The sequence below is a fragment of the Oncorhynchus keta genome, chromosome 10, assembly GCF_023373465.1.
Source record: "Oncorhynchus keta strain PuntledgeMale-10-30-2019 chromosome 10, Oket_V2, whole genome shotgun sequence".
Taxonomy (NCBI): Eukaryota; Metazoa; Chordata; class Actinopteri; order Salmoniformes; family Salmonidae; genus Oncorhynchus; species Oncorhynchus keta.
In genome coordinates, this window is record NC_068430.1 from 79892251 (window position 1) to 79917984 (window position 25734).

The following is a 25734-nucleotide window of genomic DNA, read 5'->3' on the forward strand; positions in this document are numbered from 1 at the left end:
GATCAGAAGAGAGAGAGAGAGATCAGAAGAGAGAGAGAGAGATCAGAAGAGAGAGAGAGGATCAGAAGAGAGAGAGAGAGGATCAGAAGAGAGAGAGATATCAGAAGAGAGAGAGAGATCAGAAGAGAGAGAGATAGATCAGAAGAGAGAGAGAGATATCAGAAGAGAGAGAGAGAGGATCAGAAGAGAGAGAGAGGATCAGAAGAGAGAGAGAGAGATATCAGAAGAGAGAGAGAGATCAGAAGAGAGAGAGAGAGATCAGAAGAGAGAGAGAGAGATCAGAAGAGAGAGAGAGAGATCAGAAGAGAGAGAGAGAGATCAGAAGAGAGAGAGATAGATCAGAAGAGAGAGAGAGAGATCAGAAGAGAGAGAGAGATATCAGAAGAGAGAGAGAGATATCAGAAGAGAGAGAGAGAGATCAGAAGAGAGAGAGAGACATCAGAAGAGAGAGAGACATCAGAAGAGAGAGAGAGACATCAGAAGAGAGAGAGAGACATCAGAAGAGAGACATCAGAAGAGAGAGAGAGGATCAGAAGAGAGACAGAGATCAGAAGAGAGACATCAGAAGAGAGAGCGATTCAGAAGAGAAGGGGATCAGGAGAGAGGGGTCAGCAGAGAGGGGTCAGTAGAGAGGGGTCAGTAGAGAGGGGTCAGTAGAGAGGGGTCAGCAGAGAGGGGTCAGAAGGAGGCATATAAAGTTCAAAACAACACACCTGAGGGAGCAGGTAGATTGATGCCCTTCACGATGTACAGCGTCATCTCATTGGCTGTCAGGTCAGGATACATTCTACAACAGACAGAAGACAGATCACTTTCCTCCTGCTTTGTATATATGTGTGTGTCAGAGATGTATTTTCATATGAATGTTAATTGTATAATATCATTTTGACTTGACAGTGTTGAAGGTCCTCAGTGTGGTATTAATATGGTAGTAACAGTATAGTACTTGACAGTGTTGAAGGTCCTCAGTGTGGTATTAATATGGTAGTAACAGTTTAGTACTTGACAGTGTTGAAGGTCCTCAGTGTGGTATTAATATGGTAGTAACAGTATAGTACTTGACAGTGTTGAAGGTCCTCAGTGTGGTATTAATATGGTAGTAACAGTTTAGTACTTGACAGTGTTGAAGATCCTCAGTGTGGTATTAATATGGTAGTAACAGTATAGTACTTGACAGTGTTGAAGGTCCTCAGTATGGTATTAATATGGTAGTAACAGTATAGTACTTGACCGTGTTGAAGGTCCTCAGTATGGTATTAATATGGTAGTAACAGTATAGTACTTGACAGTGTTGAAGGTCCTCTCCTCAGTGTGGTATTTGGGGACAGGTTGGCCCTTGGCGTGGGCCATCTTCAGCACCTCAATGTTCTGCATACACTCCTCTGCCAGCTTCTCAAACCTGACAAGAGCAACACACACGCACATTACACACACACACACACACACACACACACACACACACACACACACACACACACACACACACACACACACACACACACACACACACACACACACACACACACACACACACACACACACACACACACACACAGGGCTCACACCCGCCAAATGGAGGTAGATGTTGTCGTTGGTGGGTTGAATGTCTATATCACCAGCCACGTTGGTGGGTTGAATGTCTATATCACCAGCCACGTTGGTGGGTTGAATGTCTATATCACCAGCCACGTTGGTGGGTTGAATGTCTATATCACCAGCCACGTTGGTGGGTTGAATGTCTATATCACCAGCCATGTTGGTGGGTTGAATGTCTACTCCACCAGCCACGTTGGCAGGGTTGAATGTCTATATCACCAGCCACGTTGGTGGGTTGAATGTCTATATCACCAGCCACGTTGGTGGGTTGAATGTCTATATCACCAGCCACGTTGGTGGGTTGAATGTCTATATCACCAGCCATGTTGGTGGGTTGAATGTCTATATCACCAGCCACGTTGGTGGGTTGAATGTCTATATCACCAGCCACGTTGGTGGGTTGAATGTCTATATCACCAGCCATGTTGGTGGGTTGAATGTCTATATCACCAGCCACGTTGGTGGGTTGAATGTCTATATCACCAGGCCACGTTGGTGGGTTGAATGTCTATATCACCAGCCATGTTGGTGGGTTGAATGTCTATATCACCAGCCACGTTGAATGTCTATATCACCAGCCACGTTGGTGGGTTGAATGTCTATATCACCAGCCACGTTGGCAGGGTTGAATGTCTATATCACCAGGCCACGTTGGTGGGTTGAATGTCTATATCACCAGCCATGTTGGTGGGTTGAATGTCTATATCACCAGCCACGTTGGCAGGGTTGAATGTCTATATCACCAGCCACGTTGGTGGGTTGAATGTCTATATCACCAGGCCACGTTGGTGGGTTGAATGTCTATATCACCAGCCACGTTGGTGGGTTGAATGTCTATATCACCAGCCATGTTGGTGGGTTGAATGTCTATATCACCAGCCACGTTGGTGGGTTGAATGTCTATATCACCAGCCACGTTGGTGGGTTGAATGTCTATATCACCAGCCATGTTGGTGGGTTGAATGTCTATATCACCAGCCATGTTGGTGGGTTGAATGTCTATATCACCAGGCCACGTTGGTGGGTTGAATGTCTATATCACCAGCCATGTTGGTGGGTTGAATGTCTATATCACCAGGCCACGTTGGTGGGTTGAATGTCTATATCACCAGCCATGTTGGTGGGTTGAATGTCTATATCACCAGGCCACGTTGGTGGGTTGAATGTCTATATCACCAGCCATGTTGGTGGGTTGAATGTCTATATCACCAGCCACGTTGGTGGGTTGAATGTCTATATCACCAGCCACGTTGGTGGGTTGAATGTCTATATCACCAGGCCACGTTGGTGGGTTGAATGTCTATATCACCAGCCACGTTGGTGGGTTGAATGTCTATATCACCAGCCATGTTGGTGGGTTGAATGTCTATATCACCAGCCACGTTGGTGGGTTGAATGTCTATATCACCAGCCACGTTGGTGGGTTGAATGTCTATATCACCAGCCATGTTGGTGGGTTGAATGTCTATATCACCAGCCACGTTGGTGGGTTGAATGTCTATATCACCAGCCACGTTGGCAGGAATGAATGTCTATATCACCAGCCACGTTGGTGGGTTGAATGTCTATATCACCAGGCCACGTTGGTGGGTTGAATGTCTATATCACCAGCCATGTTGGTGGGTTGAATGTCTATATCACCAGCCACGTTGGTGGGTTGAATGTCTATATCACCAGCCATGTTGGTGGGTTGAATGTCTATATCACCAGCCACGTTGGTGGGTTGAATGTCTATATCACCAGCCACGTTGGTGGGTTGAATGTCTATATCACCAGCCATGTTGGTGGGTTGAATGTCTATATCACCAGCCACGTTGGTGGGTTGAATGTCTATATCACCAGCCATGTTGGTGGGTTGAATGTCTATATCACCAGCCATGTTGGTGGGTTGAATGTCTATATCACCAGGCCACGTTGGTGGGTTGAATGTCTATATCACCAGCCACGTTGGTGGGTTGAATGTCTATATCACCAGCCACGTTGGTGGGTTGAATGTCTATATCACCAGCCATGTTGGTGGGTTGAATGTCTATATCACCAGCCATGTTGGTGGGTTGAATGTCTATATCACCAGCCATGTTGGTGGGTTGAATGTCTATATCACCAGCCACGTTGGTGGGTTGAATGTCTATATCACCAGCCACGTTGGCAGGAATGAATGTCTATATCACCAGCCACGTTGGTGGGTTGAATGTCTATATCACCAGGCCACGTTGGTGGGTTGAATGTCACCAGCCACGTTGGTGGGTTGAATGTCTATATCACCAGCCATGTTGGTGGGTTGAATGTCTATATCACCAGCCACGTTGGTGGGTTGAATGTCTATATCACCAGCCACGTTGGTGGGTTGAATGTCTATATCACCAGCCACGTTGGTGGGTTGAATGTCTATATCACCAGCCACGTTGGTGGGTTGAATGTCTATATCACCAGCCACGTTGGTGGGTTGAATGTCTATATCACCAGCCACGTTGGTGGGTTGAATGTCTATATCACCAGCCACGTTGGTGGGTTGAATGTCTATATCACCAGCCACGTTGGTGGGTTGAATGTCTATATCACCAGCCACGTTGGTGGGTTGAAAGTCTATATCACCAGCCACGTTGGTGGGTTGAATGTCTATATCACCAGCCACGTTGGTGGGTTGAATGTCTATATCACCAGCCACGTTGGTGGGTTGAATGTCTATATCACCAGCCACGTTGGTGGGTTGAATGTCTATATCACCAGCCACGTTGGTGGGTTGAATGTCTATCCACCAGCCACGTTGGTGGGTTGAATGTCTATATCACCAGCCACGTTGGTGGGTTGAATGTCTATATCACCAGCCACGTTGGTGCAGGGTTGAATGTCTATATCACCAGCCACGTTGGTGGGTTGAATGTCTATATCACCAGCCACGTTGGTGGGTTGAATGTCTATATCACCAGCCACGTTGGTGGGTTGAATGTCTATATCACCAGCCACGTTGGTGGGTTGAATGTCTATATCACCAGCCACGTTGGTGGGTTGTGTCTATATCACCAGCCACGTTGGTGGGTTGAATGTCTATATCACCAGCCACGTTGGTGGGTTGAATGTCTATATCACCAGCCACGTTGGTGGGTTGAATGTCTATATCACCAGCCACGTTGGTGGGTTGAATGTCTATATCACCAGCCACGTTGGTGGGTTGAATGTCTATATCACCAGCCACGTTGGTGGGTTGAATGTCTATATCACCAGCCACGTTGGTGGGTTGAATGTCTATATCACCAGCCACGTTGGTGGGTTGAATGTCTATATCACCAGCCACGTTGGTGGGTTGAATGTCTATATCACCAGCCACGTTGGTGGGTTGAATGTCTATATCACCAGCCACGTTGGTGGGTTGAATGTCTATATCACCAGCCACGTTGGTGGGTTGAATGTCTATATCACCAGCCACGTTGGTGGGTTGAATGTCTATATCACCAGCCACGTTGGTGGGTTGAATGTCTATATCACCAGCCACGTTGGTGGGTTGAATGTCTATATCACCAGCCACGTTGGTGGGTTGAATGTCTATATCACCAGCCATGTTGGTGGGTTGAATGTCTATATCACCAGCCATGTTGGTGGGTTGAATGTCTATATCACCAGCCATGTTGGTGGGTTGAATGTCTATATCACCAGCCATGTTGGTGGGTTGAATGTCTATATCACCAGCCACGTTGGTGGGTTGAATGTCTATATCACCAGCCACGTTGGTGGGTTGAATGTCTATATCACCAGCCACGTTGGTGGGTTGAATGTCTATATCACCAGCCATGTTGGTGGGTTGAATGTCTATATCACCAGCCACGTTGGTGGGTTGAATGTCTATATCACCAGCCACGTTGGTGGGTTGAATGTCTATATCACCAGCCACGTTGGTGGGTTGAATGTCTATATCACCAGCCACGTTGGTGGGTTGAATGTCTATATCACCAGCCACGTTGGTGGGTTGAATGTCTATATCACCAGCCACGTTGGTGGGTTGAATGTCTATATCACCAGCCACGTTGGTGGGTTGAATGTCTATATCACCAGCCATGTTGGTGGGTTGAATGTCTATATCACCAGCCACGTTGGTGGGTTGAATGTCTATATCACCAGCCACGTTGGTGGGTTGAATGTCTATATCACCAGCCACGTTGGTGGGTTGAATGTCTATATCACCAGGCCACGTTGGTGGGTTGAATGTCTATATCACCAGCCACGTTGGTGGGTTGAATGTCTATATCACCAGCCACGTTGGTGGGTTGAATGTCTATATCACCAGCCACGTTGGTGGGTTGAATGTCTATATCACCAGCCACGTTGGTGGGTTGAATGTCTATATCACCAGCCACGTTGGTGGGTTGAATGTCTATATCACCAGCCACGTTGGTGGGTTGAATGTCTATATCACCAGCCACGTTGGTGGGTTGAATGTCTATATCACCAGGCCACGTTGGTGGGTTGAATGTCTATATCACCAGCCACGTTGGTGGGTTGAATGTCTATATCACCAGCCACGTTGGTGGGTTGAATGTCTATATCACCAGCCACGTTGGTGGGTTGAATGTCTATATCACCAGCCACGTTGGTGGGTTGAATGTCTATATCACCAGCCATGTTGGTGGGTTGAATGTCTATATCACCAGCCACGTTGGTGGGTTGAATGTCTATATCACCAGCCATGTTGGTGGGTTGAATGTCTATATCACCAGCCATGTTGGTGGGTTGAATGTCTATATCACCAGCCATGTTGGTGGGTTGAATGTCTATATCACCAGCCACGTTGGTGGGTTGAATGTCTATATCACCAGCCACGTTGGTGGGTTGAATGTCTATATCACCAGCCATGTTGGTGGGTTGAATGTCTATATCACCAGCCACGTTGGTGGGTTGAATGTCTATATCACCAGCCACGTTGGTGGGTTGAATGTCTATATCACCAGCCACGTTGAATGTCTATATCACCAGCCACGTTGGTGGGTTGAATGTCTATATCACCAGCCACGTTGGCAGGGTTGAATGTCTATATCACCAGGCCACGTTGGTGGGTTGAATGTCTATATCACCAGCCATGTTGGTGGGTTGAATGTCTATATCACCAGCCACGTTGGTGGGTTGAATGTCTATATCACCAGGCCACGTTGGCAGGGTTGAATGTCTATATCACCAGCCATGTTGGTGGTTGAATGTCTATATCACCAGGCCACGTTGGCAAAACCCACATGTCTATATCACCAGGCCACGTTGGTGGGTTGAATGTCTATATCACCAGGCATGTTGGTAGGGTGGTCATACACTAGATTTTTTTGGAGTACCATTTTCACCCAAAATTGACCACACCTACTAATTGACTACGACTCCTAATTGACCACACCTACTAACGACCTAATTGACCACACCTACTAATTGACTACGACTCCATTGGCCACACCCTCTAAACGGCCACACCTGATCCTAATGATTGTGTATCTCTGAGCAGAGTGTTTCTGAGCAGGGGTGGGAGGAACGAGGTAGATCTCTACATACTGTGTGGTGTTCACACCTGATCCTAATGATTGTGTCTCTGAGCAGTGTGGGAACGAGGTAGATCACACACACACACACACACACACACGTGTTGCCACTAACCTGGAGGTCTCGGCCACACTTCCCATGTGAGTGAACTGCTGGGAGTAGCCCAGACATTTCTGTAGAGAGAAACACATCCTGTGTTATTAATGTACTATCAACATGTTCTGAATCTATTATAGACACACACACAGTACCAGTCAAAACCTGCTCGGTTGTTCTGAATCTATTATAACTGATGATATAGACACACACACAGTACCAGTCAAAGGTTTGGACACACCTGCTCATTCCAGGGTTTTTCTTTATTTTTACTATTTTCTACATTGTAGAATAATAGTGAAGACATCAAAATATGAAATACAACATATGGAATCATGTAGTAACCAAAAAAAGTGTTAAACAAATCTAAATATATTTTATATATGATCACAGCTTGGAATGAGAAGCTGTCCAAACTTTTGACTGGTACTATATGTATGTATGTATGTATGTATGTGTGTGTATGTGTGTGGTGTGTGTGTGTGTGTGTGTGTGTGTGTGTGTGTGTGTGTGTGTGTGTGTGTGTGTGTGTGTGTGTGTGTGTGTGTGTGTGTGTATATTGTTTTATTGTTGGTGCGGTGCTATATAAATATATTGTTTTAAATATATTCCAATATGTCGAAGGGGTGGGCTGCTTAATAAGTTGTTATAAGAGTGTTATAACCTGGTGCTGCTGTCGGAGGAGCTCCATGTTAATGCAGTAAGAGTTGTCATAAGAGTGTTATAACCTGGTGCTGCTGTCGGAGGAGCTCCATGTTAATGCAGTAAGAGTTGTTATAAGAGTGTTATAACCTGGTGCTGCTGTCGGAGGAGCTCCATGTTAATGCAGTAAGAGTTGTTATAAGAGTGTTATAACCTGGTGCTGCTGTCGGAGGAGCTCCATGTTAATGCAGTAAGAGTTGTTATAAGAGTGTTATAACCTGGTGCTGCTGTCGGAGGAGCTCCATGTTAATGCAGTAAGAGTTGTTATAAGAGTGTTATAACCTGGTGCTGCTGTCGGAGGAGCTCCATGTTAATGCAGTAAGAGTTGTCATAAGAGTGTTATAACCTGGTGCTGCTGTCAGAGGAGCTCCATGTTAATGCAGTAAGAGTTGTTATAAGAGTGTTATAACCTGGTGCTGCTGTCGGAGGAGCTCCATGAGGCTGTTGTATTGCTCTGAGGAGCGAGGAGAGGAGCGAGACCGAGCCAGAGAGTAGTCCTCCTCACTGACTGGAGCACTGGGGACCTGTGGGGGGAAACGGAAACGGGATACCGAGTCAGTTGTACAACGGAACGCTTTCAACCAAAAATGTGTCTTCCGTATTTAACCTAACCCTTCTGAGTCAGAGAGAGGAGTGGAAGGGGAGACGAGAGGGGAGGGGGAGAGGAGACATGAGAGAGAGGAGACAGGAGAGGGGAGACAGGAGGAAGGAGGAGAGGAGAGAGGAGACAGGAGACAGGAGAGAGGGGGAGAGGAGACAGGAGAGAGGAGACAGGAGAGAGGAGACAGGAGAGAGGGGGAGAGGAGACAGGAGACAGGGGAGAGGAGGGGGAGAGAGGAGACAGGGAGAGGGGGAGAGGAGACAGGAGAGAGGGGAGAGGAGACAGGGGGGAGGGGAGAGGAGACAGGGGAGAGGAGACAGGGGGACAGGGGGAGAGGAACAAGGGGAGGGGGAGAGGAGACAGGAGAGAGGAGACAGGAGAGAGGGGGAGGGAGACAGGGGAGACAGGGGGAGGGGGAGAGGAGACAGGAGAGAGGAGACAGGGGAGAGTAGAGGGGGAGAGTAGACATGGGGAGAGGAGACAGGGGGAGGGGAGACAGGGGAGAGGAGACAGGAGAGGAGACAGGAGACAGGGACAGGAGAGAGGAGACAGGGGGGAGAGGAGACAGGAGGGAGAGGAGACAGGAGAGAGGAGACAGGAGAGAGGAGACAGGAGGAGAGGAGACAGGAGGAGAGGAGACAGGAGGAGAGGAGACAGGGGAGAGGAGACAGGGGGGGGGAGAGGAGACAGAGGAGAGGAGACAGGGGAGAGGAGACAGGGGGAGAGGAGACAGGGGAGAGGAGACAGGGGGAGAGGAGACAGGGGAGAGGAGACAGGGGGAGAGGAGACAGGGGGAGAGGAGACAGGGGGAGGGGGAGAGGAGACAGGGGAGAGGAGACAGGGGGGAGAGGAGGAGACAGGGGGGAGGAGAGGGGGAGAGGAGACAGGGGGAGAGAGACAGGGGAGAGGAGACAGGAGAGAGGAGACAGGGGAGAGGAGAGAGGAGACAGGAGAGAGGGGGAGAGGAGACAGGGGGAGAGGGGGAGAGGAGACAGGGGGGACAGGGGAGGGAGACAGGGGGAAATTGTAATGTCAAGAGGATGAATTTAACACATAAAGGAGACATGTACACACACACAAACACAAGACAGGGGGACAGGACACAGGTGAGATAGAGAGAGGGGTGTGAAAGTCAACAGCAGGAGATTATAACACATAAACAACACACACACACACACACACACACACACACACACACACACACACAGGTGTGAGATAGTCCTCTCCATCTGTGAAAAGTCCTGCAGTCTCAATGTTCCTCCTTTCCCTCCCCCCTCCACAGGGGGCTCCCAGGTCACCCTCCCCACACACACCCTCCACTAATGTTCCTCCTCCACACCACAGGCCTCCCCCAAGGAAAGGAGTCCTCTCCTCGTGCTGCAGAACTACAGTGTGAGGAGTAAAAGCCTCCACCTTGGTGATGTCTACAGGCAGGCCTCCCTCCTCTCCTCCCCCTGCCCTCCTTAACACCCACAATCCTCCTCGTGTTGCAGAACTACAGTGTGGAGTAAAGCCTCCACCTTGGTGATGTCTACAGGCAGGCCTCCCTCCTCTCCCTCCCCTGCCCTCCTTAACACCCACAGTCCTCCTCGTGTTGCAGAACTACAGTGTGAGGAGTAAAGCCTCCACCTTGGTGATGTCTACAGGCAGGCCTCCCTCCTCTCCCTCCCCCTGCCCTCCTTAACACCCACAGTCCTCCTCGTGTTGCAGAACTACAGTGTGAGGAGTAAAGCCTCCACCTTGGTGATGTCTACAGGCAGGCCTCCCTCCTCTCCCTCCCCTGCCCTTAACACCCACAGTCCTCCTCGTGTTGCAGAACTACAGTGTGAGAGTAAAAAAGCAGGAGCCTCCACCTTGGTGACACAGGCAGGGAAACAGTCCTCCTTAACACCCACAGTCCTCCTCGTGTTGCAGAACTACAGTGTGAGGAGTAAAAGCCTCCACCTTGGTGATGTCTACAGGCAGGCCTCCCTCCTCTCCCTCCCCCTGCCCTCCTTAACACCCACAGTCCTCCTCAGTGTTGCAGAACTACAGTGTGAGGAGTAAAAGCCTCCACCTTGGTGATGTCTAGGCAGGCCTCCCTCCCCTCCCCTCCCTCCTTAACACCCACAGTCCTCCTCGTGTTGCAGAACTACAGTGTGAGGAGCAAAAGCCTCCACCTTGGTGATGTCTACAGGCAGGCCTCCCTCCTCTCCCCTCCTGCCCTCCTTAACACCCACAGTCCTCCTCGTGTTGCAGAACTACAGTGTGAGGAGTAAAAGCCTCCACCTTGGTGATGTCTACAGGCAGGCCTCCCTCCTCCTCCCTCCCCCTGCCCTCCTTAACACCCACAGTCCTCCTCGTGTTGCAGAACTACAGTGTGAGGAGTAAAAGCCTCCACCTTGGGTGATGTCTACAGCCTCCCTCCCTCTCCTCCCCCTGCCCCCTCCCTTTAAACACCCCTCCCTCCTCCTCCCCTCCCCTGCCCTCCTTAACACCCACAGTCCTCCTCGTGTTGCAGAACTACAGTGTGAGGAGTAAAAGCCTCCACCTTGGTGATGTCTACAGGCAGGCCTCCCTCCTCTCCCTCCCCCTGCCCTCAACACCCACAGTCCTCCTCGTGTTGCAGAACTACAGTGTGAGGAGTAAAAGCCTCCACCTTGGTGATGTCTACAGGCAGGCCTCCCTCCTCTCCCTCCCCCTGCCCTCCTTAACACCCACAGTCCTCCTCGTGTTGCAGAACTACAGTGTGAGTAGTAAAAGCCTCCACCTTGGTGATGTCTACAGGCAGGCCTCCCTCCTCTCCCTCCCCCTGCCCTCAACACCCACAGTCCTCCTCGTGTTGCAGAACTACAGTGTGAGGAGTAAAAGCCTCCACCTTGGTGATGTCTACAGGCAGGCCTCCCTCCTCCTGCCCTCCTTAACACCCACAGTCCTCCTCGTGTTGCAGAACTACAGTGTGAGGAGTAAAAGCCTCCACCTTGGTGATGTCTACAGGCAGGCCTCCCTCCTCTCCCTCCCCCTGCCCTCCTTAACACCCACAGTCCTCCTCGTGTTGCAGAACTACAGTGTGAGGAGTAAAAGCCTCCACCTTGGTGATGTCTACAGGCAGCCCTCCCTCCCCCTGCCCTCCTTAACACCCACAGTCCTCCTCGTGTTGCAGAACTACAGTGTGAGGAGTAAAAGCCTCCACCTTGGTGATGTCTACAGGCAGGCCTCCCTCCTCTCCCTCCCCCTGCCCTCAACACCCACAGTCCTCCTCGTGTTGCAGAACTACAGTGTGAGGAGTAAAGCCTCCACCTTGGTGATGTCTACAGGCAGGCCTCCCTTGGTGGCGCTGATCATCTGGTCCAGTCCTTTAGCGTGTCGGAGATGGACCGCCGCTCCCTGCATGTCCTTCATCTGTTTAGAACGCAGCGCCGCGCGGACGAACGCCTGGCGCCGCAGCAACAGGAAGTCCAACTGCTGCTGGGCTGCACCACAGGAAGGGACGTCACAGGGGGGAGGGAGTCAGGATGTGGATGTATGTGTGAGGGAGGGGGAGAGGGAAATGTGTGTGTGTGTGTGTGTGTGTGTAGGGAGACAGAGTAGCTAATGTCGAGGTGTCAATGGGAGAATGAATTTGTTCACGTCAAGGGATGAATATAACACATCGATGAATATGTGCACACACACACACACACACACACACACACACACACACACACACACACACACACACACACACACACACACACACACACACACACCTTTAAGCCCCAGTCTGGAGCCCTGTGTTGTGTTGCCTCCGGAACCTGGTGTGGGAGGGGTGGGGGCTTTGCCTTTCTGGACTGGAGCTCCCACTGCAGGCTGGAGGGGGGGACGAGAGAGAGACAGAGAGAGAGAGAGAGAGAGAGAGAGAGAGAGAGAGAGAGAGAGAGAGAGACAAGAGAGAGAGAGAGAGACAGAGAGAGACGAGAGAGACAGAGAGAGACAGAGAGAGACGAGAGAGAGAGAGACGAGAGACAGAGAGAGACGAGAGACAGAGAGACAGAGAGACAGAGAGAGAGAGAGACAGAGAGAGAGAGAGAGACAGAGAGAGAGAGAGACAGAGAGAGAGAGAGAGAGAGACAGAGAGAGAGAGAGAGAGAGAGAGAGAGACAGAGAGAGAGACAGAGAGACGAGAGAGAGAGAGACGAGAGACGAGAGAGAGAGAGAGACAGAGAGAGAGAGAGAGATACGAGAGAGAGAGATACGAGAGACAGAGAGAGAGAGAGAGAGAGAGAGACGAGAGATACGAGAGACAGAGAGAGAGAGAGAGAGAGAGACGAGAGAGAGAGAGACGAGAGACAGAGAGACGAGAGACAGAGAGAGACGAGAGAGAGAGATACGAGAGAGAGAGAGAGACGAGAGACAGAGAGAGACGAGAGACGAGAGAGAGAGAGACGAGAGAGACGAGAGAGACAGAGAGAGACAGAGAGAGAGAGACGAGAGAGAGACAGAGAGAGAGAGAGAGAGACAGAGAGAGACGAGAGAGACGAGAGAGAGAGATACGAGAGACGAGAGAGAGAGAGACGAGAGAGAGAGATATAGAGACAGAGAGAGATAGATAGAGAGAGAGATACGAGAGACAGAGAGAGACGAGAGACAGACGAGAGAGACAGAGAGAGACGAGAGAGAGTTAGAGAGAGACGAGAGAGATAGAGAGAGACAGAGAGAGAGACGAGAGAGACAGAGAGAGAGACGAGAGAGACAGAGAGAGAGAGAGAGACGGAAACGATCAGAGAGAGAGAGAGAGAGAGAGAGAGAGAGAGACGAGAGAGAGAGAGAGAGAGAGAGCCTGGGCCACAGAGAGAGATAGAGAGAGAAGAGAAAGAGAGAGAGACGTGGGGACGAGAGAGAGACGAGAGAGAGTTAAGTGAACGGAAGTTAAATATTGTAAGCATGAACATACTCCCTGTTCTGCGTGTCCAGGACATAGCATCCATATTTTCCCACTTTCCAGAACAATCTTGAGAGTCAAGAAATCTCATGACATCATCAGTATCAGTATAATAGGTCATGGTGGTTACCTTGGCCAATTCCCCTGTTCCGTCCTCGTCCTCTGCGTCTGCGTCCTGACAAACAGTTTCATGGCCGTCTCCAGGACGCCCATGAAGTTCTGCTGGCTGCTCTCTGAGCCCTGCAGCGGAGGACAGCCTGGGCCACAACAACACAGTACATAGTAAACACAGAACAAAACCACGCTACGGTGTACACGCTACAAACACAAACACGCTACAAACACGCTACAGACACGCTACGGTGTACACGCTACAAACACACGTGCTACAAACACGCTACAAACACGCTACTGTGTACACGCTACAAACACGCTACAAACACGCTACAAACATGCTACAAACATGCTACAAACACGCTACGGTGTACACGCTACAAACACGCTACGGTGTACACGCTACAAACACGCTACAAACACGCTATGGTGTACACGCTACAAACACGCTACGCGTACACGCTACAAACACGCTACGGTGTACAAACGCTACAAACACGCTACGGTGTACACGCTACAAACACGCTACGGTGTACACGCTACAAACACGCTACGGTGTACACGCTCCGGCGACACAAAACACGCTACGGTAGGGTACACGCTACAAACACGCTACAAACGGTACACGCACAAACACGCTGCGTACACGCATACAAAGGTTACAAACACGCCTGTATCAAAGACGGCTGTACACGACTACAAAAACGCTGACAAACACGCTACAGTTGAAGTGTACACGATTACAAACACGCTACGCTTTGTAAGTAGGAAAACCTACAAATCAGGTGTACAAACACGTTCTCCCCACTGTAGATGATACACGCAGTTAAAACACGCTACCTGGTGGTACAGGGAGACACGCTACAAACACGCTACGGACCTGATGGCATCCACGTTACATACACGCACACAAACACGCTACACACACACAAACACGAAAACATTACACGCTATACAAACACGCATTACGGTGTACACGCCACGAGTACACGCATACAAACACGCTTTTTCACGGTGTACACGTGTGTACAAACACGTGTACGTACACGGAGTACACGCTACAAACACGTCACGGAGTACGTGAACACGCTACAAACACGTGTACGGCGTACACGCCACAAACACGCTACGGCGTACACGCTACAAACGCGCTACGGCGTACACGCGGAGTACACCAACACTTTGATGTGGAGTACACGCTACAAACACGCTACGGCGTACACGCTACAAACACGCTGCAGCTTTGTATCTGTCCATCCTCTGCTAAAACGCTTCACAAACACGCCTGGGGCTGGAGGGCGTACACGCTACAAACACACACGGGTACACGCTACAAACACGCACACGGCACACACGCTACAAACACGCACGCCACGCTACAAAATGACGCGTACAAACACGCTACGGGTACACGCTACAAACACGCTATGGAGGTGACACGCCTTTACAAACACCTTTTATATACATCCATCATTACATTAATATTATGTGTGCGAGTCGGCACACGCTACAAGGGGAGCTGCAGGGGGGGCCTGGACACGCTGGGGAGGAGCAAACCACTGCATCTCCTGAGGCTACGGCGTACACGATGAGAACAAACACGCTGTACGGCAAACGTTTAGAGAGGTTTGCAGAATGTACACTGCTGCAGTGTGTCAAACCTTTCGTGAACTAAAAGGGAAAAACTGAAACAGAAACATCAAACAATTGAAACAACCCTGGTTTCTGTACAGGTCTTTAAAACTTAAGTTAGCAATCTTTAGACCTCAAACATGTATAGGAACACCTGCAAAACAATGTGATTCTAAAAACAAAATGAAACAATGTGATTTTCTGGAGTTTTAGCAGATTCCGTGCACAGTTGAAGATGACCTATGATTAAAATTACAGACTACACATGCTTTGATTAAAACACAAAATCAGTAGTGCAGTATCAAATACTTGTTCTCCACACTGTAGATGATAAAAGCTGCAGTTAAATGCAGGTTACCTGGTGGCAGGAGATCAGCCAACTGGGCGTCCAGCCTTATGAGACCTGATGGCATCCTGGTATTGCAAACAAAGTTTTCTGTAGAGGGTACCACACACACACACACACAGAAAACATTTACGATATATCCAAAGGTATACATTACAGTGTGTGTGTGAGACGTTTCTGCTGTCAAAAGCATGGAACTTTTGGAGTTCCATTGTGTGTGTGTGTGTGTGTGTGTGTGTGTGTGTGTGTGTGTGTGTGTGTGTGTGTGTGTGTGTGTGTGTGTGTACGTGAACCACCAGTCATTTCTTTGATGTGTGGTGTGTGTGTGTGTGAACCACCACGTTTGATGGCCCCTCCTGTCATTGTGTGTGTGTGTGTGTGTGTGTGTGTGTGTGTCTCACAAACACACACACACACACACACACACAAAGTGTGTGTGTGTGTACATGTGTAGAGGAACCATCAGTCATTCCTTTAATGTGTGTTACATTGAGTGATGCGCTGGTGCATGCGTGCCTTTCCCACTTTGGCCCCTCTGCTGCAGCTTTTGGAGGTTCCATCATTATGCTGTAACGCTTTCCCCTGTTACACTGCCTGGGGCTGGGAGGCTGTCTCACAAACAGGGACACACACACACACACACACACACACACACACGCATCTCCTGAGGAGCCACCTGATGAGAGAAAATGGCTGTTGCATCAACCAGATGGGAGCTACACATTGGTTGATGGAGGTCAGACTCCCAGATGGGAGCATTACACATTGGTATATATCCTGATCCATCGGGGAGCTTCCCCATGTCCTCTTTGGAGGGAAAGACCTGGGGAGGAGCTGAACAACATCACTCATCTCCTTACATAGAGAGGGTGGTGAGAAGTCTCTAAGGTCTTTAGGGATGAGAGGGCCTATGAATGGGGACCCTTTGTCTTCTAGCCTCTAGAGTCCTGATCTAGAATCAGACCCTTCCCCATGTCCTCTTTTCTTTGTGACTGGCAGAATAAAACTGTCTCACAGATCAACACTTCTCAGAGACTGAGACACTATGAATATAGACCCTGGTCTTCTAGCAGGTCTTTAGGGATGAGACTGACACTATGACATATAGACCCTGGTCCTAGCTCTAGCAGTCTTTGGGGGATGAGACTGAGACACTATGAATACAGACCCTGGTCTTCTAGTCTCTAGCAGGTCTTTAGGGATGAGACTGACACTATGAATATAGACCCTGGTCTTCTAGTCTCTAGCAGGTCTTTGGGGATGAGACTGAGACACTATGAATATAGACCTCTGGTCTTCTAGTCTCTAGCAGGTCTTAGGGATGAGACTGACACTATGAATATAGACCCTGGTCTTCTAGTCTCTAGCAGGTCTTTTGGGATGAGACTGAGACACTATGAATACAGACCCTGGTCTTCTAGTCTCTAGCAGGTCTTTAGGATGAGACTGACACTTTTGGACCCTAGAGGTCCCCTAGTGAGACTGACACTATGAATACAGACCCTGGTGGAGGGCAGGTAGTGAGCTGACACTAGTAGGTCTTCTCTGGGGATGAGACTGACACTAGTTGAATATAGACCCTGGTCTTCTAGTCTCTAGCAGGTCTTTGGGGATGAGACTGACACATGAATACAGACCCTGGTCTTCTAGTCTCTAGTAGGTCTTTAGGGATGAGACTGACACTATGAATACAGACCCTGGTCTTCTAGTCTCTAGCAGGTCTTTAGGATGAGTTTCAAATGGAAGCCTATAGGCCCTAGTAGTGCACTATATAGGAATAAAAGGGTCTCACTGATAAAGGCTGAGTCCACTGGAGGGAGGGGGAGGTAGAGAGCTGAGGTCCACTGTCCAACCCTACTACTGGGTCTAGTTTCTGTACAAGGAGGGTGGTGGAGAGGGAGAGGTCCCCCTTGAGAGGAGGGGAGAGAGGGATAGGATAGAGAGAAGGAGGTGGAGGTGGAGAGGTGGTGGAGAGGGAGAGGTGGTGAGAGGTGGTGGAGAGGAGAAGTGGGAGGAGAGGAGAGAGGAGGTGAAGAGGAGGTGGAGAGGGAGAGGAGGTGAAGAGGTGGTGGGAGAGGGAGAGGACTGAAGAGGAGGTAGAGAGGGAGAGATCTCCTGAGGAAGAGGTGGTGAGAGGGAGAGGAGGTGAAGAGGGGGGGAAGGTGGTGGAGAGGGAGAGAGGTGGAGCAGAAGGAGGTGAGAGGTGGTGGAGAGGAGAGGAGGTGGAAGAGGTGGTGGAGAGGGAGAGGAGGGAGAGGTTGGAGAGGGAGAGGAGGTGAAGAGGTGGAGAGGAGGGAGGTGAAGAGGTGAAGAAGGTGGTGGAGAGGGAGAGGAGGTGAAGAGGGGAAGAAGAGGTGGTGGAGAGGAGAGGAGGTGAAGAGGTGGTGGAGAGGGAGAGAGGGTGGGTGGAGAGGGGAGAGGAGGTGGAGAGGTCTGGAGAGGGAGAGGAGGTGAGACTATGAAGAGGGAGAGGAGGTGGAGAGGGAGAGGGGAGGGTGGAGAGGGAGAGGAGGTGAAGAGGGGAGAGGAGGTGAAGAGGTGGTGGAGCAGGGAGAGTGGTGGAGAGGGAGAGTCATAGGAGAGGGAAGAGGGAGAGGGGGTGGAGGTGGAGAGGTGGTGGAGGTGGAGAGGTGGGTGGGAGAGGGAGAGGAGGTGAGAGGAGGTGGAGAGGGAGAGGAGGTGAAGAGGTGGTGGAGAGGGATAGGAGGTGAAGAGGGGGTGAACAAGGAGAGGAGGTGGAGAGGGGAGAGGAGGTGGAGAGGTGGAGAGAGGGAGAGGAGGTGAAGAGGTGGTGGAGTGGTGGAGAGGAGAGGGGTGGAGAGGTGGTGGAGAGGGAGGAGGAGGTGGAGAGGAGGTGGTGGAGAGGGAGAGGAGGTGAAGAGGTGGAGAGGGAGAGGAGAGGGAGAGGAGGTGAAGAGAGGAGAGAGAGTGAGAGGTGGTGGAGAGAGGGAGGAGGTGGAAGAGGGAGAGGAGGTGGAGAGGTGGTGGAGAGGGAGAGGAGGTGAGAGGTGGTGGAGAGGGAGAGGAGGTGGAGAGGGGAGAAGAGGTGGAGAGGGAGAGGAGGAGGGGAGAGGTGGTGGAGAGGGAGATGGGGAGGGAAGAGGAGGTGGAGAGAGGAGAGAGAGAGGTGGAGTGGGAGAGGTGGTGGAGAGGGAGAGGAGGTGGAGAGGTGGTGGAGAGGGAGAGAGGGAGGTGGAGAGGGAGAGGAGGTGGGAGGGAGAGGTGGAGGAGGTGAGTGGAGAGAGAGAGAGGTGGTGGAGAGAGAGGAGAGGTGGTGGAGAGGGAGAGGAGGTGAGGTGGAGGGGAGAGGAGGTGAGAGGTGGTGGAGAGGGAGAGGAGGTGAAGAGGTGGTGGAGAGGGAGAGAGGTGAAGAGGTGGTGGAGAGGGAGAGGAGGTGGAGAGGTGGAGAGGAGGAGGTGGAGAGGGGAGGAGGTGAAGAGGTGGTGGAGAGGGAGAGGAGGTGGTGAAGAGGTGGTGGAGAGGGAGAGGAGGTGAAGAGGTGGGAGGGGAGAGGGAGGGAGGTGAAGAGGTGGTGGAGGAGAGGAGGTGAAGAGGAGGTGGAGAGGAGTGGTGAGAGGAGGTGGAGAGGGAGAGGAGGTGAAGAGGTGGTGGGAGGGAGGTGGTGGAGAGGTGGTGGAGAGGGAGAGGAGGTGGAGGGAGAGGAGGAGGTGAAGAGGTGGTGGAGAGGGAGAGGAGGTGGAGAGGGGTGGAGAGGGAGAGGAGGTGGAGGGGGAAGAGGAGAAGAGGAGGAGAGGGAGAGGTGGTGGAGAGGAGGTGGAGAGGTGGAGAGGGAGAGGAGGTGAGGGAGGATGGTGGAGAGGGAGAGATGGTGGAGAGGAGGGGTGGAGAGGTGGTGGAGAGGGAGAGGAGGTGGATAAAGGGAGAGATGGTGGAGAGGGAGAGGAGGTGAGAGAGGGGAGAGAGAGGGTGGAGGTGGAGTGGAGTGAGGTGGAGGTGGTGGAGAGGTGGTGGAGAGGAGAGGAGGTGAAGGGGAGAGGAGGGAGAGGTGGTGGAGAGGGAGAGGAGGTGGAGAGGGAGAGGAGGTGGTGGAGAGGGAGAGGAGGTGAAGAGGTGGTGGAGAGGGAGAGGAGGTGGAAGAGGTGAAGAGGGAGAGGAGAGGGTGGAAGAGGGAGAGGTGGTGGAAAGAGGGAGAGGAGGAGGGGAGAGGAGAGAGGAGAGGAGGTGGAGAGGTGGTGAAGAGGTGGAGAGGTGTCAGGTGGGTGTGTTCCTGTACATTGCCAACATGCCAGATCTCACAATGGCTGGATAGGTCACAGGAGGTTGGTGGCAGGGATAACTGGGGAGGATGGGGTGGTCAGTAATGACTGGAGCAGAATAGGTGGAATGGTACCAAATACATCAGACACATGGTTTCCATGGTTTCTAGGTGGTTCGATGCCATTCCATGTGCTCCGTTGGAGGCCATTAGGAGGTCCCTCCCTCACCAGCCTCCACTGGGATAGGTGGTGAACATATCAGCTAACCACATCATGTGACACAGCAACTTGAGAGAGAGAGGAGGTGAAGAGGTGGCAGAGCTACGGGGAGGAGGTGGTTGATGCAATGCAGCAGCTGGCATCTAGTCAGACAGGAACACCAGGTTTACTTTTACAACACTGAACATTCCTAAAGACAATTATGGAGGTGGTTTACTCCATTTTCCCTGAGGAGGGAGGTGAAGAGGAGAGGAGGTGAAAAGTAGAGGTTGTTACACTTTGAATGCTTAGCAGGACAGGAAACTGGTCCAATTCACACACTTATCAAGAGAACCTGGTCATCCCTACTGCCTCTGATCTGGTGGACTCACTAAACACAGGTGCATCTTTTGTAAATGATGTCAGACTGTGCCCTGGCTATCTGTACATTGGAAAAAACATTAAATTTTTGCTAAATATAAAGGATGGTACCAAATACATCAGACCACATTGAGTGAGAGAATGAATGTGGTGGTTTTTACAGACTTTTGAACATACTCAAGTAGTGGTGTGACTTGAGATATTTTCAATTGAAAGTATCTTTACATTTAGTCAGAGAGGGACAGGTCCTTTTCCCACCATTACAACATGGATTCCACCTGGGAAAGTGTGTGCGTGTCCTTCTTTTTAAGAAAAGGTTTTACACTTTGACTGCTGGACAGTTCTCTGCCATTTCTCACACTTATCAAGAGAACATGGGACTGCCTCTGAGTGGTGGACTCACTAAAGTGGTCAACTTCAAATGAGGTAGATGGCTTCCTGGCTATCTGACGGTGTCATGACTTCCATTTCTGAGTGTCCCGATTCGATTTCGCAGGTGGAATCAACTCCTAGGGTCTTTCAAGATTCATTTGAAGATTTGTTTGTATTTTTAGATAGAGGAGAATGATTGGTTCAATACACAAACAGGTCAAATCTTTCATAGCGGTGGAGAGGGACAGAGAGACAGAGAGAGGTGGAGAGGGGGCAGAGTAGTCAGGCAGGTGTGTTCCTGTTAACAATTGCCAACATGGCCAGATCTCACAATGGCTGGATAGGTCACAGGAGGTTGGTGGCACCATAACTGGGGAGGATCCGTGGTAATGACTGGAGCAGAATAGGTGGAATGGTACCAAATTCAGACACCCATGGTTTCTAGGTGTTGATGCCATTCCATGTGCTAGTTTTCAGGCCTATTATGAGCCGTCCTCCCTCACCAGCCTCCACTGGGATAGGTGTTGAACATATAGTAAACACATCATGTTACACAGCCTTGATGTCAGACTGAGCAGTCGATGACGTAACCAGCTATTGGTTGATGCAATGCAGCAGCTGGCATCTAGTCAGACAGGAACACCACCTTGTTTACTTTTACAACACCCCTAAAGACAATTAGGTCCATTTTCCCTGACTCCTAAAAGTACTTTGTTACACTTTGAATGCTTAGCAGGACAGGAAACTGGTCCAATTCACACACTTATCAAGAGAACCTCTCATCCTTTTAACCCCTAGTGGAGGTCACTAAACCACATGCATCTTTGTAAATGATGTCAGATTGCCCCTGGGAGGTCATTTAAAAAACCCCTAAATATAAAGGAATTTGAAATGATTTTTACGTTTACTTTGATAGTACTCAAGTAGTATTTTGCAGAGTGACTTGAGATATTTTCTATTAAAGGTCCTTTAACCCTATGACAGTGGGGTCCTTTTCCCACCATTACAGTCATGGATTCCACCTGGGAAAGTGGAGTGTCCTTCTCATTTAACCCCTAGAGGTTTTATTAACCTCACTGCTGCCTGTCTTTCTCTGCCATTTCTGACACTGTTAACGATGACGACCTAGTGGTGGAGAGTCAACTTCAAAATAATGGATTCCTCGACCCCGGTGTCAACTTCCATTTCTGAGTGTCCCGATTCGATTTCGCTAGGAATCAACTCCTACGATTCAGTATTTTTTAGATAGGAGGAGAATGATTGGTTGCCGTACACAAACACTCAAATCTTTCATAGCGAGCTAGCGAGGGACAGAGAGAGAGAGAAGGGGCACAGTATAGGCAGGTCAGATCCTTTAACCCCTAGTGGAGGTCCGTGGAGGTCCTTTATCCCCTAGTGGAGGTCCTTTAACCCCTAGTGGAGGTCCTTTAACCCCTAGTGGAGGTCCGTTAACCCCTAGTGGAGGTCCTTTAACCCCTAGTGGAGGTCCTTTAACCCCTAGTGGAGGTCCTTTAACCCCTAGTGGAGGTCCTTTAACCCCTAGTGGAGGTCCATTAACCCCAGTGGAGGTCCTTTAACCCCTAGTGGAGGTCCATTTTAACCCCTAGTGGAGGTCCATTTAACCCCTAGTGGAGGTCCATTTAACCCCAGTGGAGGTCCGTTAACCCCTAGTGGAGGTCCTTTAACCCCTACGGGAGTGGAGGTCCTTTAACCCCTAGTGGAGGTCCATTAGCCCACAGTGGAGGTCCTTTAACCCCTAGTGGAGGTCCATTAGCCCATAGTGGAGGTCCTTTAACCCCTAGTGGAGGTCCTTTAACCCCTAGTGGAGGTCCTTTAACCCCTAGTGGAGGTCCTTTAACCCCTAGTGGAGGTCCATTAACCCCTAGTGGAGGTCCTTTAACCCCTAGTGGAGGTCCTTTAACCCCTAGTGGAGGTCCTTTAACCCCTAGTGGAGGTCCTTTAACCCCTAGTGGAGGTCCTTTAACCCCTAGTGGAGGTCCATTAACCCCTAGTGGAGGTCCTTTAACCCCTAGTGGAGGTCCTTTAACCCCTAGTGGAGGTCCTTTAACCCCTAGTGGAGGTCCATTAACCCCTAGTGGAGGTCCTTTAACCCCTAGTGGAGGTCCATGGAGGTCCTTTAACCCCTAGTGGAGGTCCATTAACCCCTAGTGGAGGTCCATTAACCCCTAGTGGAGGTCCATTAACCCCTAGTGGAGGTCCATTAACCCCTAGTGTGTGGGGTACCTTGGCGATGTGGTAGTGTTGTCTGGCCAGCTCTGACTCTCCTCCCTGCTTGGCGTGGAGGGCTGCCAGCTTATACTCCCTCTGTCTGTTTAGAACACACTGCTTCAACTCTACAGAGAGAGAGAGGAGGAGGAGGAGGTAGAGAGGAGGTAGAGAGAGAGAGGGAGAGAGAGAGGAGGAGAGAGAGAGGAGGTAGAGAGAGAGGAGGAGAGAGAGAGAGAGGAGGTAGAGAGAGAGGAGGAGAGAGAGAGAGGAGGAGGAGAGAATGATATAACAACCAGAATGTTCCAGTGCTTAGGGGACTGCGGTGACATTTACAGGTTGGTGTCTGTCTTCAAAAAGGTGTATGTGTGATCTACCTGAGTGCCGTGCGTCTGGTTGAATGGGGGTGAGGGGGGAGATAGCAGGTGTATCCGGGGTAACGGCAGTGTGTTTCTGAGGGGGACCAGGAGGCGGGGCTTAGGAGGCGGGGCAACAGGCGGAGCCTCCCTCAGAGGCTTCTGATTGGTGAACGGGGAGGGCGTCAGCACTGGGGTTGGCAGCCCCCGTTCTTTGATTGGTTTAGGCTGCTGCACGGGGGCTGGGGCAGGCTTTCCACCTGTGGAGACAGGAGGCGGGATTTCCTCTTCGTTGATTGGTTTTCCTTTCTTGGCTGACGTCATCATGGACTGCAACGTCTAGGGGGAGACAACAAGCAAACATACAATTCAGCTGGCTGGAAAAGTAGACCTTCACATGTCGAATCACAGGTTTACATATGGCTAGATGAGTGTGGGATAATTCATGTTCCTGGAGGGGGAGATATATCAAGCGTCTCATAGGATTGCTGATCTAGGATCAGGTCCATCCTGTCCAGTAATCTTGTTCATTATAATCTTAAGGGAGAAACTGGTCATAGATCAGCACTCCTACTCTGAGACACATCATACAACCAGCCCATGGTCTCTGGCTCACCTTCAATCCGCGGTCGTATCTGCGAGCCTTGCTGGTCTCCCCCTCTGCATTAGCATTGGAGATGGCTGTCTGGTACATGTCAATGCGTTCAGCCAGGCAGGCCTCCAGCCCGGTTGCACCACTAGGAGTGCTGGGGGTGGAGCTGGGGGTGGAGTTAGAGCTTGGAGTGGTGTCAGGTTTCTGAACCTCTTCATCATCATCGTCCTCCAAAACCTCATTCAGCTCAGCCTGGGGATGGATAAAGACACATAAATGCATAAAACACACACAGATAGGGAGAGAGAGAGACACACACACACACACACACACACACACACACACACACACACACACACACACACACACACACACACACACACACACACACACACACACACACACACACACTTCAGGAAAAGTGTTGCCATTGGGAATGAAACAACAACCAATAGGAGGAAGATAAAGGACATGAGAAGTGTGAAGAGGAGGAGTGTAAACATGGTGGATACCAGGAGATCATCATCATCCTCCAGATCATCATCCCCATCATCATCATCCTCATCAAGGTCCTTCATACACAGAGCCGCCATACGCTCGATATCAGCCATGGGAACTGGAGCTGTGGAGAGGCAGGCGGGTCAGACACACACGGTATCAACCCGGTTCTAGTGGTAGGGTCTGTGGAAGTTATTTCAAACAAGATTGGGAGAAGATAATGGGTGAGGATGATGATGATGATGACCTTTTCCTGTCCCTTTCTTCCCCTGGGACCCGCCCCGCCCATCAGAGCCAGTAGCTCCGCCTCCAGCTCTTTTTCATTTCCTCCTCCATCCGGAGACAGATCCAGGAGCAGCCCCATCTTAGAGAGACAAAGAGAGGGAGAAAGAAAGAGAATTGAAAACACAAATGACTGGTGTTATCAATGACAACTTGACTTACAGTTATCAAATCAATGATCAAAATGACGTTACCTGTTTGGCTCGCGCTGCCCCCTGTCCCCTGGGCGGGGGTTCCGACTGTGACTCATGGAGAGAACCTTGTCAACGGACCTGTGGCACAACGACAACAACACAGTAGAACCAAAGATAAGACCTTAAATGTAAATGTAACATGTGGCAAATAGTTCCAGTAGTTAGCTACATTCAGCTTTTATCGTACACGTGTTTGCAGACAAAAATGTACAGCTAGCTACAGGACTTTGTTGAATTTACACTGCATTTAGCTAGTTGGATACATTTCATTGATATCATGGCTGCTAATAACACATTCGTTGACTGCTCACGTTTTGTGTCAGTCTCTGACAACGCTTAGTAATATATAATATATAATAATAATATAATAATAATAATATATGATAATATAATAATATAATATAATTATAATATAATATAATAGCTTAGCAACAAATGAGTACAGTGACGTTAGCAGTTAGCTAGCTATCAACAGCAAATTCATAGTATCAATCATGGCACAAATGTTGTTTATCCTCATTCGATGTCGAGCAGCTCTGACTTGTAATAGTTAGCTTGTTAACAAGGTAACGTTAGCTTTCCATGTCATTTGTAAACATTGGCACTAAAAGCTTTGTTTTACCTTGTCATACGTTATCCACGGACCATATGTTGAGCGCTTTCTTAGTCCATACGACGACTGATAATTTCGAAAACATACGAGAGAACCCTAGTCACGTATAAAGTATTGCTAGTTAGAGAGCTATTAAAAACACGAAAAGGTGTGTACATTGGCTACTTCCTACTTCCTGCATTGGGTAACCATTGGCAACGCGACTACCTCGCTTTACGGCGTTTGAAGAACACGCCCAGAAATCGCTGAAAAATATTCTAACAAGTGTCTAGCTGTAAGGTCCAGTCAAAGTTATATGTAAAAA

The 25734-nt window shown here is 50.0% G+C and overlaps 1 protein-coding gene across 1 annotated transcript in view; it reads right to left on the reverse strand.

Annotated features, from left to right (window-relative positions):
* LOC127931954 (coiled-coil and C2 domain-containing protein 1A-like) overlaps positions 1 to 25623 on the reverse strand; it is a 26166-nt gene extending 543 nt beyond the window's left edge. Inside the window, exons 1-13 of the mRNA XM_052526111.1 lie at positions 25440 to 25623; positions 24818 to 24895; positions 24589 to 24705; positions 24356 to 24465; positions 23868 to 24095; positions 23273 to 23590; positions 13540 to 13713; positions 12238 to 12337; positions 11789 to 11961; positions 8319 to 8432; positions 7225 to 7283; positions 1283 to 1399; positions 714 to 787 (exon numbers count right to left, since the gene is read on the reverse strand). Coding sequence (XP_052382071.1) covers positions 714 to 787; positions 1283 to 1399; positions 7225 to 7283; positions 8319 to 8432; positions 11789 to 11961; positions 12238 to 12337; positions 13540 to 13713; positions 23273 to 23590; positions 23868 to 24095; positions 24356 to 24454 — 1456 coding nt within the window. The 5' untranslated portion in view covers positions 24455 to 24465; positions 24589 to 24705; positions 24818 to 24895; positions 25440 to 25623. The remainder of the gene's footprint in view (positions 1 to 713; positions 788 to 1282; positions 1400 to 7224; positions 7284 to 8318; positions 8433 to 11788; positions 11962 to 12237; positions 12338 to 13539; positions 13714 to 23272; positions 23591 to 23867; positions 24096 to 24355; positions 24466 to 24588; positions 24706 to 24817; positions 24896 to 25439) is intronic.
* Positions 25624 to 25734: the final 111 nt, after the last annotated feature.